This window comes from Gallinula chloropus (assembly GCF_964237585.1).
Source record: "Gallinula chloropus genome assembly, chromosome: Z".
Taxonomy (NCBI): domain Eukaryota; kingdom Metazoa; phylum Chordata; class Aves; order Gruiformes; family Rallidae; genus Gallinula; species Gallinula chloropus.
Genome location: NC_140089.1, coordinates 79512173 through 79527848, shown reverse-complemented (window position 1 = coordinate 79527848; position 15676 = coordinate 79512173). Strand labels below are relative to the sequence as shown.

The following is a 15676-nucleotide window of genomic DNA, read 5'->3' as shown; positions in this document are numbered from 1 at the left end:
CACAGTGATGCCAGGAAGCTGGGCTTTCCCTGCCCACGTGCAGGCTGTGCCAGGCAGGTGCCCATGACCTGTGGTGCCCACACACAAGCTGCACCCTTTGGCTTTCACACCCAGCCCGCTTCACCAGCACGGTACATGCATCTGCCAGGAGCAGGCGCCAGTGCCAGGCAGGGTCAGAGCTGGGGCTGAGTGCCCTGAGCATCCCCAATCCCTGCAGCCACAAGCAAAAGCAGGCTCTGCCAGTTGTCACTTGGCAGGAGGGGACAGTGTGCCCAGAGAAACAGTCCCGTTCTTAACAAGGTTGCAGCTCCGCTTCCAAAGATGCTCTTTGTTTGAAGCCTGAAGGGAGCCACTAAGTCACATCTGGTGTGACAGAGCCTGGGCTGCAGAGGAGCCCAGAGATAACTCGTCCTCCCAGACCCGTTAGCAGGGCTGAGCTGTGTGGCACTGCGGCCTGCTCAGGGAGGTGACTGCAGGGACCACAGTTCAGACCCTGCTGGGCTCCTCCACTACCCACCTGGCAGAGAATAACAGGGGGTAGGGGGGGATCATTCCCTTTTCCCAGCCTTCTAGTTATTCCAGTGTCTGGGCAGAAAGCTTTGTCTGGGGTTGGCCCAACTGATTCCTGTGGCGCTGCGGAAGGAGGAGGTATCTGGGGGCTCGTTTCTTCATAATGAATGTCAGACCTATTTGCTCTCCAGACGTGGCTTTGAAAGGGAAGAGAGGGGGAAAAGCCAAACATTCCTCTTCTGCCTGGTGACATCTTTCTGCGGGCTGCAGCGGCTGTTTGCAGTGACATCCCTGCACTTCCCGGCAGCACTGCGCAGTGCTTGGGAGGGGTTACTCCTGCATTTGGTTTAGCCTGTTCCCCAGAGCAGGTGGAAGCCTGTCAGGACCCCCCTGGGGTCACAGGGGCTGAAGGCACCTGAGACAGCAGCTACTCATGTAGCATGAGTCCCTGCAAAACTCATTGCAGCCAGGCAGCAGGATCCAGCCACTTGTTGCAGGGAAAGGAGGATGTAAAACCGAGCTGACTGGGACACCCTGTCCCTCTCCTGGTTCCCATTTCCCCTGTTATCCAGGATAACCTGTGGAGATGCCAGAGGTGGGGGTAGCTGTGAAGACTTGAGATGCTTGGCAGACCTGAGCTGTGCTCTTTTGGGAGAGGGGGGGTGTTTCTTCCACGTTCCCCTGCTCATTGTGGGTGGAACACTGCGATAGCTGGGGTGCTCCTTTTATCCAGCTCATCCAGGTTCGATACAACTCCTGTCCCAGCGTGCACAGAGGGGGTGCAGCCCTGCCATGGGACTGAGGGGTGCCAGCCCCCACTCCTGCATTGCCAACTCCCCAACCACAGAGCATCCCCCCTCCCGCACTGGGACCTGCGCTGGGGAGCAGGAGGTGTCAAGGAATGGAAAGCAGAGCTGCTGCCACTGCAGGGGAGCCAGCAAACACATTTTCATGTGGGATGCAGAGAAGGAGGCATCTGATCCCCCCCACCCCTTCTCCCCCTCTGCCTCCTTCCAACACACACCATTCCCCATCCCAGCTGCTGGGGCAGCAACGGTTGGGGTTTTCTTTTTCCCTACCCCCTTCCGAAGGCCACTTGGGCTTCAGACCTGCCTGTGCATCATCACCCTGCTCACAAGTACGTGCTGCCTGGTTGGCTGGACCAGGAGCAGAGCCCAGGTGGGAACAGGGTGCAGTGACCTTTCTTACTGCCAGGGCACCCTGGCAAGGTGGGCTGCTGGCAGGGGGGAGCTTGGGGGGAGCCTGTGAGGGGGAATGGCTCAGTTCCTGTTGTGCTGAGCACTGCAAGGCAAGCAGGGACTGGGGTGAGGTGACACATGGATGTCCCCAGTTAGGGTATACAGTATGGACGGCTCGTGCTGATGTCCCCAGGCCTCTGCCATGTGTACATGGGGGACCAGCATAGACAGGGGGCAGCCACACACCGGGAAATCCTCACCCTGGCCCATCCTGGGTGTCTGTCCCCATCCCATCAAGGTGACAGCAGCCCCTGGGCTTATCCTGGTGCTGAGGGCTGTGGGTAGGCACTGGCTGTCCCCCAGCAGCACCCGTTATCTTTCCAAGCAGGCTGATGGGGGTATGTGGCCAAAGCAGCGAATGGGAATGCGATCCCAGCCCACACTGTCCTCAGCAAGCTGTTGCCTGAATTACTTGGGTTCAAGGGCTTTTTTTTTCATTACAATCTCCCTCTTTTTTCTTTCTTTTCTCCTTTTTTTTTTCTCTTTTTCTTTTTTCTTTTTTTTTTTCCTTTTTTTGCAATGCTAATAGCTCTGCATTGCACTGGCTACTGATCCCTCATTAATCTGGGCTGCGCTTCACAGCCAGCCAGAGTGACTTTTGGCAGGTGCACAAAGGCAGGCAGCGACACACAGACCCCCCCCCAGCCAAAAAAAAATTACCATGCATGAGCCTTCCTCCCACTTTTGTCTCTGTGTGGTGGGGACGTGGATTAAGGAATTTCTCCCGCTGCCTTTGATGCTGTGTGTCCATCCATCCACCCTCGACCTCCCCAGTGTCAGTCCCCCAGGCTCTCTCTGTCTGCCCCCAGTTGGACCCAGTCCCTGGGTGTTTTCCCATCTGCTGCTGTGGTTCTGTGCTGCACCACAGGCACCCGCCCAGGGACCCTCTCACCCACCATGGCAAGTGTTGGATGTGTCCCCCAGCTGCCCAGCACTGCTTAGACATGTCATACGTGTAGGGAGAGATGGATGCCATGGCCTGCGCTCTTCCTTCTAATCTGCTGTCTAAAGAGGAACTTTGGGCAGCATCCTCCCACACCCACCCAGGTCCTGCAGCCTGTGTCCTGGTGGAGGATGTCACAGGCCTCACCCCACCATGCCTGCAAGGACCTGTCTGCAAACACTTGGCTGCAGGCTGTCTGTGGCTGGGGAGAGGCAGGAATTGCTCCCACAGGGAAGCACTCAGCTGGGAGGGCTCTTCAGGCTGGAGGAAATGATGGAGCAGCAGCGTGGCCAGGCCAGGGGGACCTCAGCAGGGATGGTCTGCCCTCGGGTTCTGCCCAGGCAGCTTGCTGCAGAGCTCAGGGAGCAGCCAGGGGAGCTCAGAGCGTGCTGAAAGGCTTAGGGAGACCCACACACCACACAGGTAACCCCAGCATCCTTCCAAGCCCCATGCACGTTGCCTGCTCCCAAAGCACTCCCTGCCCAGCACAGACCAGCCCAAGAGAAACAGGCTTGCTGGGGCTGGCAGCTCCCCATGAGGGCTGGAGCTCGGTGGGGTTGGTGGGATGGGTCTCAGCCAAGACCCCCCCACATGCTGAAGGATGCACAGCCGTGTCCTGCAGGAGGGACCAGCATTCCCTTCATCTTCTTTGCCCCATCCTCCCTTCTGCCCCATCTCACAGGATTCCAGGTTTCACCTGTGCCCTGTAAGTGAAATGGGCCAAAACCCTTCTCCTGAAGGATGGGCTACACCCAGCCATAGGGTGGCAGCAGCCACCCCCCTGCCCCCAACCATGGGGACATGTGAGGTGCCAAACAGGACCACCCTAATCCACTTGCACTTGGGCACATCTCATCTCAGCACAGGTCCTGCAGTGAAACCTCTGGCTTCCCCTCCTTGCACCAAGCTGGTTCCATGCGTGCCAGCCCCACCCAGCCCCAAATTCTGCAGCAGGGGTAAAGGCACGTGCCTTTCTCCACACCGATCCCCTGCTGAGGTTTGGCAGCAGCCTCGCACCTCGCAGGCGGCAGAAGCCCCTTTGCTCCCCGCTGGCTGGCGTGGGACTGGACGGGCCTGCTTCCAGATGTGCTCCAGATGTGGGGCTCCTGCGGGCTTGGGCCAGGCGGTGCGAGCAGCTGGGTGTGCTGGGCAGCAGGCTGGATGCAAAGGATGAAAAGGAGGGAAGGAAAGGCGCTTGCTCAGAGTAATAAAGCAGAAGTGTCCCCCGCCCTGGTAGGGATCCCCCAGAGACTCTGTAAAAGCCGGGTGGGGGGCTGCAGTCTGCATGCAGGAGGAATTAAATCTGTGCCAGGATGTAGCATGTGCTGTACTGGGGGGAACTGGGAAAGGGCTGCGTCTTCCTCAGGACAGGTTCCTGCTTTTCAGCTCCCCCTGTGAGCAGGGGGCTGCAGAGGTTAACCACACCAGCCCCCAGGCAGGCTGCCACACACGTCCTTGGGATGTACACCATCCCACTGTGTAAAGCTGCAGTGCCAGGGCAACCTCATTCCACTGATGCCCAGCTACACCCAGGCACCCTGGCAGTACCGCCTTTCTTTTGTGGGGCTTTGGGAGGATGTTCAAGGACCAGGCAGAAGTTCTCTGCTTCACCTTGCTCCTGTCACTGAGCTGAGTTCTTAATACAGCTCACCTGCTGGTGCTCCCCAGGCAGTGGGATCCTGTGCCTGACCCCTCCTAGGTGTCTGAGGAGATGTGGAGGGCCCCATACAGGTTGTGCCATGAAGTTTCCTCCACCCATGAAGTGCTGCTTTTCCTGCTCAAGCATCAGCCCCTGGTTGGGCACCGGTGCTCACAGACGGGCTGCACCAGACCTGCACCATCCCTCATGCCCCAGCAGCTTCATTGTTGATGTGTCTGGAGAGAAGGTTGTTTGTGTCAGCCAGGAAACAGGAGAAGGACAAGGGTTCCCCCTACCCCCTCTCCATGGCATGCACAGGCAGTACATGGGGGGAACGCAGCTGACAGTCTGTTTGTTCTCAGACTCAGAGTCTGAGTGGAGGGCAGTCTGCCACAGTCCCTGCAGGATGCTCCTAGCCTGGTCCCCTCCATGCCCTCAGGACCCCAAGGTCAGGTTTGGCTCCATCCCTAGAAGGTCACTTTGGGTCTGAGCCCTTCTCCTTTGTTACCCAGGCCTGTTTGCTCACTGGTGACCATGCAGTGGGGGTGCATTTGTGCTGAGCATCCACATTCCCATGTCCTTGAGCCAAGCTCCAGCTAGGTCAGAGATCCCCAGAAGATGTGGACACCCTCTGGTGTTAAACCATCACACCAGCACCCACATCCCTGGGTGGATGGCAGGAGCTTCTTTGGCCCCAGCAGCAGTGACAACAGGACAGAGGGAATTTTTCTAGGAAAGACAGTTGGACACAGCTTGATCCTTGTCCAAGGGCCCGGCCAGGGGGCTGCAAGCTGAGCCGGTGGGATGCCAGCGGGTGCAGGAGCCGGGTGGCCAGAGGCACGCTGGTGGGGGCAGCCTCCTGCCAGCACTGGCAGGAGTGCGCACCTGCACCCAGCATCTCCAGCTCCCCGCAGCCTCAGCGCGCCCGAGCAGAGCCCGCCCATCTGCGAGTTTCTGGGGACCTCTAGAGGAAGCTGCTCCGCTCCGACACCGCGATTTTGGGAGCTGGGCACGGTCTCACCAGGCCTTTGTCTTAGCTGCAGCGGGAGCCTTCTTTCTCCCCCTGCATCCCTGTCCTGGGCTCATGGCTCTGCCCGAAACCCTGTAGCACTTCACAAAGCACCGCACTCGTCATCCTCTATCCGAGTTGAGCATGCTGATCGTCTGACACCTCCGGGTGCCAGGGGTTCCCTCTGACTGCCCTCCTCTCCCTGCTGCTGCCCCAGGTGGAGCTGTCGGACGGGACATCACACACCATCACGGATGCCTACGCTGGCAAGGAGTACATCATCCAAGTGGCAGCCAAAGACAACGACATCGGCACGTGGAGCGACTGGAGCGTGGCAGTTCATGCCACCCCCTGGACAGAGGAGCCCAAGCATCTCACCACCGAGGCCCAGGTCACAGGTGAGAGTCACCCCCCCCCCCCCCCCAGTACAAACTGAGAGCCACCCCACTCCCCCCAAACAAACGGGCTGTGCCCAGAGCAGGGGGGAACACAGGACTCCTGGCTGAGGGTGCCCTCTGCCCGGCTCTGTGCAGGTTTGGTCCACAGCCAAGGACATGCCCCCAGCACTCAAGGGGGTGCAGCCCTTCACCCTGTACTTTGCCCCCACTCACTGCCCTGCTGAGGGGGTGCGAGGGTGGCCTCAGAGATGCTGACTCAGCTCACCTTACTCAGCATCCTCCTCACCAGGGTGCCTGGGGTGTGACAACAAAGCTCGTTGGTTGTTTATTATTAGTTATTATTATTATTACTATTACTACTGCTGCTGCTATTATTATTCCCTGAAGCACTGCCCCCTCCAGCCCTCGCTCTCCAGACATGCCCCCCTCCACACCTCCGACCCCGTGCAGTGGCTCAGAGCGATGAGGATCCAAAGCAAAAGCCACGAAGTTAACCAGCCTCTGCTTCTAGGAAAGGGCTGGGACCGTGTCCAAATGGGCGTCACCAGCCCTCTGCTTCCCAGAAGGGCTGGAGCAGACCCCGAGCCAGTTCCCCTGACTGGCACCAGCGGTGGCACGTTGGGGGGAAGGGCTTTCAGACAGACAGGCAGACAGGGGCTGTGCATGGGAGCTGGCCAGATGTGTGTGTATGTGTGGCTGGGGGTGCTCAGCACCCCCACTCTCCAGACTCCAGCACGACTGAGTGTGTAGGTACACCTGTGCCAGGGAAGGATGGCGATGCTGCCTGCAGAGAGATGGGTGAAAGCCGTGGTGCTGGTGGGTGCCTCCGACACACACACACCCCCCTTGCAGAAGGAGTGTCCAGTAAAGCCCCTCCAGAGTTTCAGGCAGCATCAGGGATTTGCAGCCACTCACCCCAGGGAGGTAAAGCCCCGTGAGGAGTACAGGCACGCTGTGCTGGTGATGGGCTTGGGGTTTGCTGCTGTACCCTGCCTGCATCATGCTAAATGAAAACTACACCACAAAAGGCACCTGCCTGCTCCCTGTGTAGGCACACACGTGTTCCTCACTCAGATGTTTCTCACACACGTGCCCCTCACACACGTGTCCCTCACACAGGCATCCCTGTGCATGCAGCCAGCTGCAGCCAAGCTGGGCTGATGCAGGACACCTCGTGTCCAGCACCGAAATTTACCGTGACACCTGGGTGGGGTCTGAAAGATGCTGAGGGACATACCCTGTGGCACCCAGGGTGCACACATCCCACCCCACCTCCCCCCAGATTGTCTGGCAGAAGCACTCTGGAGCATTCCAGAACACTCTGCCCCATCTGTGCCCTGGAATCCTGCAGCCCTTCACAGTAACAGCCACCCCATCTGGCCCTCTACAGAGGAGGACAATCCCTGCACGCCAGCCCAGCAGCTGCAGCCAGGTCCAGGGCATTCCCTGGGTGGGGGATGCTCTCTGCTGAGCACTTGTGCCCGTGTCATCATGACCTTTTAGCCAAAATTCCCACAGATCTCATGCACAGAGCAGTCCTCTCAGTGGGAGGGATGTCCAGCTCTGCCAGGTGGCTGAAACATCTCTGAGCCACAGGTCCAGTGTTAGAGCAGGGAATGTCTCGCTGCTGGCTCATCATCCTATCCCCGGACCTCAGCCCTAGGAAATTCGGGGGTGGGACCCTGCTGTGTCCCCACCAGCAGAGGAGGGGGGCTGCCCCTGCAGGGTCTGTCCCAGGACAGGTTCCCCTCACCATCCACTCTCCTCCCTGCAGAGACAACGAGTGCTAGCACCTCTTCTTTCATGCCTCCCCCCACCACCAAGATCTGCGACAAGGGGGCTGTGGTGGGCAGCGGGGCCGTGGCAGTGTGTTGGACAGCTGGACTGGTCTTGGCTGCCTATGGTGTCCTCTTTATTTAGTGAGTATCTTCCAAACCACGGGGGTGCATGCTGGGAGGGAGCAGGGATTTGGGGACCTTAGGGGCTCCAGCGTGGTTGGGATGGGGATGCTCCAACCAGGCTGTGGGTAAAGGGCATTGAGAACAACCATTTGGGTACCGAACCTGGCTGCTTTTCCATGTTCTGTTCTCTGTTGGGGATCTCAGAAGTGGCTTTTCCAACATTCTCCCCAAAGCATGTAAAGGGGTCAGCCCTTGATGCCTTGTCGTTAGCAGACCTCCCTCTTCCCCCACCGCTGAATTTTTAAAAGGCAAAGAAACTGCATGGAAATCGGAGTGACGGGAGCAGGGTTGTCCGAGATGAGAAAATTCAAAGATGCATCTCAAAAACGTCTTTGAGCAGGGCTCAGCCCGTGGGAGGAGGGGGAGGTGATGGGTTTGGGCATCTGGATCTTGGGAAGGGGCAAATCTCCATGTGGAAAAAGGCCACAGTCTGGTCTCCGTGTCCCCTTGGTGGCTGGCCAGGGCTGAGTCCAGAGCAGCACTGGTGACCTCTCTCCTCCTTGCCTGCAGATCCCCCATCTGTCCGTCCGTCGCAGCCCAGCGCAGACGCCCTTCCACCACCCACCGCCGCCACCACCACCCCCCACCCAGCCCTCTCACAACCCCCCCCCCCTCCCCAGGTTGAGTCTCTTATCTCTTCGATTTTGCACACGTTGAGGACGCATCACGCTTCTCGCCATCGCTTCGCAGGGGGACAGAGCCGCCGCCGTCCCCCGGGGAGCCACAAAATCCTCTCCCAGACCGGAGCGAGGAGACGCACTTGTTCCCCCCCCTGCCCCCCAACCCCACCCCAACCCCACCCTGCTGCCATCCCTTGTCCCCCTTTCCCCAGCAAGGCGAAGCGAGCCCGGGCACTGTGCCGCAGCCGAGGACCCTGCTCATACAGCTAACCCCCCCATGCCAAAGACGTGCCCGCCGCCCCTCCGCCCACGCGGGTGGCAGGGAGCGTGACGGCGCACCGAGAAAAGGGGATATGAAAATGGGGGTGGTGGTGAGGGGAATGATGCTCCCAGCTGTCTACCCCCCCACACCTATGGCAGAAAGGGGGGTACCCCAAGGACTGGACTCGATCCCCCAAGCTCTTGACTGCGTGGCGTGGCGAAGCTGGAGGGGTGCACGGTTCAGGGGGGAGGGGGAGGGCAGATCTCGACCGCCTTCAAGGGGATGATGGAGGGAAGAACTGGTGGCTTTTTTGCAAGTGTGGTGGGAAGCAGGGAGCTGGCAGGGTTTTAATGGGGAGAAAAAAAAAAAAAGAAAAAAATTTAAAAAATTAAAACGAAGCCCCAGTAAAACCCCCCCTGCCCCTTGCCAAGCAACTGGGAGAGCTGCCCCTCCGGTTCCCCCCGCTGCAGCAACGTGCAGGAGTCTTCGCCGCGCCCAACCCCACGCCCACATCACCACCAAACTTCTCACCACGTTGGATACAGGGAACCGCCCCCGTCGACGTTTCTCTCATTCTCCAACAAAAGCAGAATAGCTCTGCTGTTGCCTTTAGAGCTGGAGCCCTGCAGACCTGTCCCCCCCCCTGCTGTCCCCGCTGCCCCCCGCCCCGGCTGCCCCCTGTGCCTGCTCTGCTCCCCTCCCCATCCCTTCCCCCAAACCCTGTTTTGTAAAGACACCTCCTCTTGCCCTTGCCTGAACCCCAGCGCAGTATTTAATACCGTACGTCCTAGTATTCCCACTGTTGACATGCTGTATTTGAATTTTTTATAGATGTATATATATAAAAAAAAAAAAGAATAAAAAAAATAATACTAGAGGGGATAAAAAAAAAAAAACAAAAAACAAAAGCTCACACCGAGACAACGCACACACGCACCAGGAAAGACGGTCTTCATTAAATGATCATTTCATGACGACTGGCAGCTCTGGGTGTTATTTGTGCTCTTGCTGACGCGGCCGGGCTCTTGGCTACCCACTCACTCCCATGGGTGGGGACATGGGGACAGGGAAGGTGTGGGGGTGGCAGTGAGGGGGGACACAGACACCCTGGAGCCTGCCCTGGGGATCAAGCTGATAATATCGTCTCTCGGGGAGGGGGGGACCCGACACACACACACGCGAATTGGCCTTGGGGACATCCTGAAAAGGATGTGAGGGAAAAGGCCTTTGAGGGGGATGCCCCACACTAGAAACCCTGGTGATATAAAGGGGGTGGTTGTCACCACCCCATGAACACCCTGCTGTGATGGGGAGTGGCCAGGTGTCCCCACTGACACGCCCTCAGGGGTTCTGGGTGTCCATCCCCAAGCACTGCCCACACTCTGGCACCTCTCCGCAAGCAGGAGGACGGAGACCTGCTTGGGCTCTGCTGCAGCCTGGGGGATGAAGGTGACACATAATCCCAATTAATGCACTTTCCTTGTCTGATTAATAATTTCACGTTAGGAAAATGCCACTGGCCCAGATGCTCTGAATTAAACTTCCATCAGGGCAGGGCACACGTGGATCCGGCATGGGGGCAGCGGGCGCACCGGAGCATGCTGTGTTGGGGCCTGGCCTCTCCCTGTGTGCCTTGCTTGTGAGGCAAGCAGAGATGTGGTCAAGCTGCAGTTCATGTCAGGAGGGAAAAAAATCCCCTTATTTTTTAAAAGGAAATTGCCTGCCTGGTGCTCCACCAGCATCTCTCCAGTTGCGAGATGGATGGATGGATGGATGGATGGATGGATGGATGGATGGATGGATGGATGGATGGATGGATGGATGGATGGATGGATGGATGGATGGATGGAAAGAAGCCACAGCCCTGGCTCTGCAAAGCCTGGGGGCAGCACCAGGCTAGTCTCTAGCTCCCATCAGGCACTTGCTATGACTTTTCACCATGCCAGGGCTTTAGGAGAGGAGAGCTCAGCCCCGCCTGCAGCACAGCCACGCCAGCAGCAGCACTGCCCCACGTGCTAGCTTGGTTCACTGGTTAATGTTCCATTACCAGACAACATGCCTCCGTCATTTATTAATGTTTCATTAGTGTTAAAAACATCTGGTAATTAATTATGCACTAATTATGGATTCACAGTGCTAAAAGCCAGTGTAATCTACCATAGCAGATGGCTCTTTGGGGCAGGGGGAAGGGACAGCTCTTAGCAGAGATGAAAATGTCAGGCCCAGCCCTTGCCAGGGGGGAAGCATCCCAGACTAGACAGATTGCCTTCATCTCCAGGCCGGATCGCCGTGCCTGGTCCAGAGGCATGCTGCCTCAGGTTATTAAGCAGAGGAAACCTGTCCCTCTCAAGCTGTTTCAGGGACTGAGGGAACTGTGTTCCCAGAGCCCGGGGCAGCTGTATGAGAAGCCATCCAAGAGTGGTGGCTTTCACAAAAAGCCCCAGGCACCCTTGGGCACCTGGAGTCGGCATGGCACAGTCTGCTGCCAGCTCCAGGATGCTGTTTGTCAGCCCTTCCTCAGTGCCTGGCCAGATTAAGCGACAGTCCATAAAGCAAGGGGTGTTGTAAAAGCCCACTGGTGAAGTGCCCCAGCAATATTACCTACAGATGTGCAGAGATGTTTCTAACTGGGGAAGGTCCCCGCGGAGCATCCCTGCCAAGCAGAAAATCCATCCACTTAGCAGTATAAATCCATACAGGAAGCAAGAGGGAATTACAGCGCTCAGAGAGACCTGTGCATCACATAACATGAAATCCAATACATCAGCCAGGCGCAACGAGTCCCCACATCTTCCCAGCACATACGTGGCAGTAAATCCCACCTTAGGTGTTGCTTTCGGCTGTTGCTGATGCGAGAGCTGCCTTGCGCTGAGCTCCCCGGGCTCTGCGAGGGGGATCACAAGTCTGGCTGGGAAGCAGGAGCTATTTCCTGGCTTCCAGACCTTGTGGGGAGTAGAAATGGATTGAGCAATGGATCGAGCAACGGATCAGAATGGGTCCGAACCCCTGTACTACCTTCCCTGAGGCAGGTGCCAGAACAGCTCTCATCCTCCCCATCCCAAAGGCTGGAGAGGCTTCCTGCTGCCTCAGCAGCAACCCAGGAGCCTGGAGCACCCAGGGGTCAACAAACAGGTCACCTAAGGGTCAACAAACAGGTCATTTATGGCAAATTCAGCTGACAGAGCTGAGTTCTATGGGGCACCCCACTTGGATGGAGCACTGGGCATGGTGCTGTGCATTTCAGCTCTGGCAGAGCAATAGTCCCAGGTGAGAGTGGGGAGGCAGAGGGGTGCGAAGGCAGGCTCAGCTGCCACAAAAGCACACTGGTAGCTGCACAGAGAGACTCAAGAGCGAGCACATCCTGCTGAGCTGGGTGGAAATGCTGGGTGGGATCCATCAAGCCAGCTGGCAGAGAGCTGCTGGTTGTCTGTGCAGGGGTAGACCTGGTCCCCAAAGGACAAACATCATCCTCCTCTGCCATAACAACATGGAGAGCTGGCAGGTGGGGGCAAGGACAGCAGGAGCTTGTGGAAAGGTTGTCCCTAGGGTGAGAGTGTGGAGGGACAATGATGCAAACAGAGTCAGCTTGACTTGGAGGCACCCAGACACCCCTGGTCCTTAAACTGTAATGGCATCAAGTCCAGGAAAATAGATCCCATGCCAAACCACAGGGCACTGGCTCAGAAAATGCCTGTCTCCTGTACAGAGACACAGCACTGGATACTCTTGGCAGGTTACAGACTTCCTCTAGGACTTTCTTCTCCAGCAACAGGAGGGATGGCTGCTACAGGCGGGGTCCCTGGGGATTAAGACAGCCCCTAGCATCCCCACAATGCTGCAGGGCAGAGGCTTGTAGCTGCAAGAGATGACAGATGGCCACAGCAGACTGTGAAGGACAGCCTTGGACCATCTTATTCCTCAGTGGCTCCAGGCAGGACTTGATGCCTCCTCAGCAGAGATGGTCTGTTGTCTGAAGAGCCTCAAAGCATTGGCTCTCCTATTCCTCATGTGCATCCTGAGTGGCTCAGCCCTGGCACTGTGTCTCTGGTCTCCAGACACCTCCTCCTCCAACCTCAATGCCTTCCCTGCCCACCAGACCAGCTCTGACACTATGGCCAGAAGGGCAGTGCCCTCTATCCCCTTCCCAGCTCGCCATCATCTCTTCAGTGCTCTGACATCTCTTCCAGTTTGGCCCAGTCCCCTGCTTGCCCTGGCCATGGACCATCTGCTCACAGCATCCCAAACCCCCCCAGCCTGTAGACATGACAGCCGAGCACAGCCCACCCAGCTCAGCTGCAGCACACAGACCAGACCCCACCAGGGTACCCTAATAAGCAATTGACTCTTTTTTCCCTCCCTTTCAAGAAAAAAGCCAAGCATTAATTTGGCTTCTGCCACTCTGTTTATCTAATAGCATCAGTGATTGTCTTATTTATAACCCAGATCCGGTGCCTGGGCTGCTCGCAGGGATGGGGTGATTGATGGAAAGAAGACAGCCAGGAGGGGACTTAATGGAGCTGTGTGGCTGAGCAGCAGAGTAGTGGCTTAGGCATGGAGTGAAAGTGCCTCCCAGAAGTCTGGGCTCCTCTTCTTTCCCCCATGGTTCCCAAGGAAGCGGCTAAGTGCTGGGAGAGAGCAGCATGTGTCCTACACCCTGCCAGGAGCCATCAGGGACTGTTCCTCCAGCAGCCTTGGAGGAGCACATGCACATGGGGAGCTGGGCTGCTTCCCAAGTAGGTGTCATATAGTGTCTGGGAAGGTTTCCCCTTTCCAGGATGGAAGGGGAAGCTCAAAGGTGTGAGGCAGCTTGTGGCTGCCCACCCACCAGCCTGCTGTCAGACCCCTGTCCCACGGGCTGGAAATCGGGTCCTTACACAGGCAGGTGACACAGCGAGGAGACTTTCCCAGAGCTGACAAAGTGACATTGGATTGGGGTCTTGCCTTCCCCCAGGCTGGCAGCATCTTCCAGAGGGGTCAGTTTTGTCCAAGGCTGGACCTGGATGTTCCCATACCCGCAGGGGACATCCCAAACCTCCCCTGTTCCTCACACCTGGAGGGCACAAATCCCAGCAGAGTCACCAACCCACACACAGATCACCCCATGGAGACAGACGCCAACATAAAGCACCAGCAGGCAAGGAAGGAGCCAGAGTCACAGGAGGTGACATCCTGTTATCCATGGCAATGCTGGGGCTGTGACAACTTGGATATGTCCCAAGCTTCCAGCTCTCAGACTCACCCCAGAGCAGCCTGTCCTCCTGCCACGGGGCAGGGTCACGATCAGGAGATGTCCAACCACTCCAGGTCCCATAGAACGTGTTCGGTTTTGTTCTAAGCCAAATCTAAACCCTCATCTTGTCCATAAAGATCAGTTTGGGAAGAAAAAAACCCCACATATTGGTTCAGTCAAAATATTTCATTGCTGTTTAATGGTCTTTATTTCATGTCTGATTGTAACAGATAATCTAATACAAGCCTAAGCAAAGCCAAACACAGTTGTTTCATTATGAAGACTCCCACCAGCCAATTTTGACATGGCCAGACCCCGCTCCCTTCCTTGTTTTTTTGCTTTTATTCCTTTTTATTTTCCCCACATCTGAAATCTGAGCGAAAGCAAAGTGGCTTCACGAACATTGCCGTCCAAGCAGACGGAATGAAAACAGCCTGGGGACAGGTCTCCTGCCCCACCAGCCTGTGCCTGGCAACCTCTACCCAGCGCCTTACAGTAGAGATTTCTGGTAGAGATTTATTCCTTCCAGCAGATCTCCCCCTGGGGTGGGGCATGTGTGAGGTTGATGCACTCTCCCTTTGGCCAGGCTGTCCCCAGCCACCACGGCCCCATCACCCCATGGGTGATGCCACTGCCACCTGGTCAGGCAGCCAGGGCTGTGGGGGAAGGAGCGGGACCAAAATGGGGGTGATCCTTGCAGGATGTTAGAAGATGGAGGGGCCTCCGAGCAGCGGGAGCGGAAGCGGCCTTTGATGTGGAAGGTCTCCTTTCGCAAGCACAATGAGTTGCAGAGGAGTTTTATAAACATGGCTATTGTTGCTCCCTCCCTTTGGTGGGAACAGATGGTCCGAGTGCTCTGTTTGGCCCCCCCTCTCCTCCCCTCCCCTTCCCTCGCCCCCCACCCCCATTAATAAAGCCCCAGCAAGTCCAGCACTGCTAAGGTTTTCCCAAGGGGGATCAATAAATAAATGTAATAACAACAAAGGGGCCCATGCAGACGAGATTGGGTTACAAAGAGGCCTCGGCCCCCCTCCTCCTTTCCGGGTAAGAGTCGCTGCACACAGGCACTCCGGCTGGTTCGGGGGGAGGTTGCTTCATCCCCACGGTCTGCGGGGAGCAGGGACAGGATCTTCCCACCAAAGGAGCCAGGCGCCACATGGAAGTCACCATCCCACAGCCAAGGATGGCGATGGGCGACCTTGGTGGCCACCTCACAGCTTTGGCCATGGGATATGGATGAAATGTGGTTTCCAGCTTCCCATGGGCATCTGCAGAACCTTCAGAAGCCACCTGATTCTGGCGTGGTCCTGGGGACAGGCTCGCCCATAGGCCCTGGATGTGCTGCAGGCAGGTGTCTTCTTCCAAGATTTCCTGGCCAAGAGGTCACTTCAGGTCCTTTCCCAGCAGGATCCCACCCACACAGGCCACTCAGGAAGTGTCCAGGCTCCACCTTGGCTTACTCTTTGCCTTGCTCTTGCCCAACAATGGACCAGGAAATTTCCTGGCAAGCTGAAAAGCATTGTTGACTCTGACCTGGTCCTCAATGACATGATGAAGGTTGGAGCACAGCTTGGAGCTGAAGTTTGCAGGGATTAAGCCAGGGCAGAGCAATCTGCAGACAGGGTAGCCATGCAGAAACTACCAGCACAGGTGGTGCTGCAGGGCAAGAGAGCAGCTTCTCCAGAAGCATCAGTGGAGTTTGAAAGCAGCCACAGCATCTCACCAGGCTCTGGATGCTGGAGAAGTTGTGCTCAGGCACCCCATCAAATGGGCTCCCCTCTGGGGAAGGAGAAGAGCAGTTGAACTGAGCTTTCCAGGGATTCATCTGCTGAGGAAAGGGCCGAG

The 15676-nt window shown here is 57.1% G+C and overlaps 1 protein-coding gene across 4 annotated transcripts in view; it reads left to right on the top strand.

Annotated features, from left to right (window-relative positions):
• CNTFR (ciliary neurotrophic factor receptor) overlaps window positions 1–9614 on the top strand; it is a gene marked incomplete at its 3' end in the record, with an annotated part of 215984 nt that extends 206370 nt beyond the window's left edge. For 2 of the 4 annotated variants that reach the window (XM_084278237.1, XM_084278235.1), the window contains 3 exons: window positions 5578–5758; window positions 7533–7677; window positions 8230–9614. In XM_084278237.1, coding sequence (XP_084134363.1) covers window positions 5578–5758; window positions 7533–7677; window position 8230 — 327 coding nt within the window. Of the gene's footprint in view, window positions 1–5577; window positions 5759–7532; window positions 7679–8229 lie in introns of those variants that run through there. The other 2 variants (XM_084278238.1, XM_084278236.1) reach the window with 1 other exon arrangement.
• Window positions 9615–15676: the final 6062 nt, after the last annotated feature.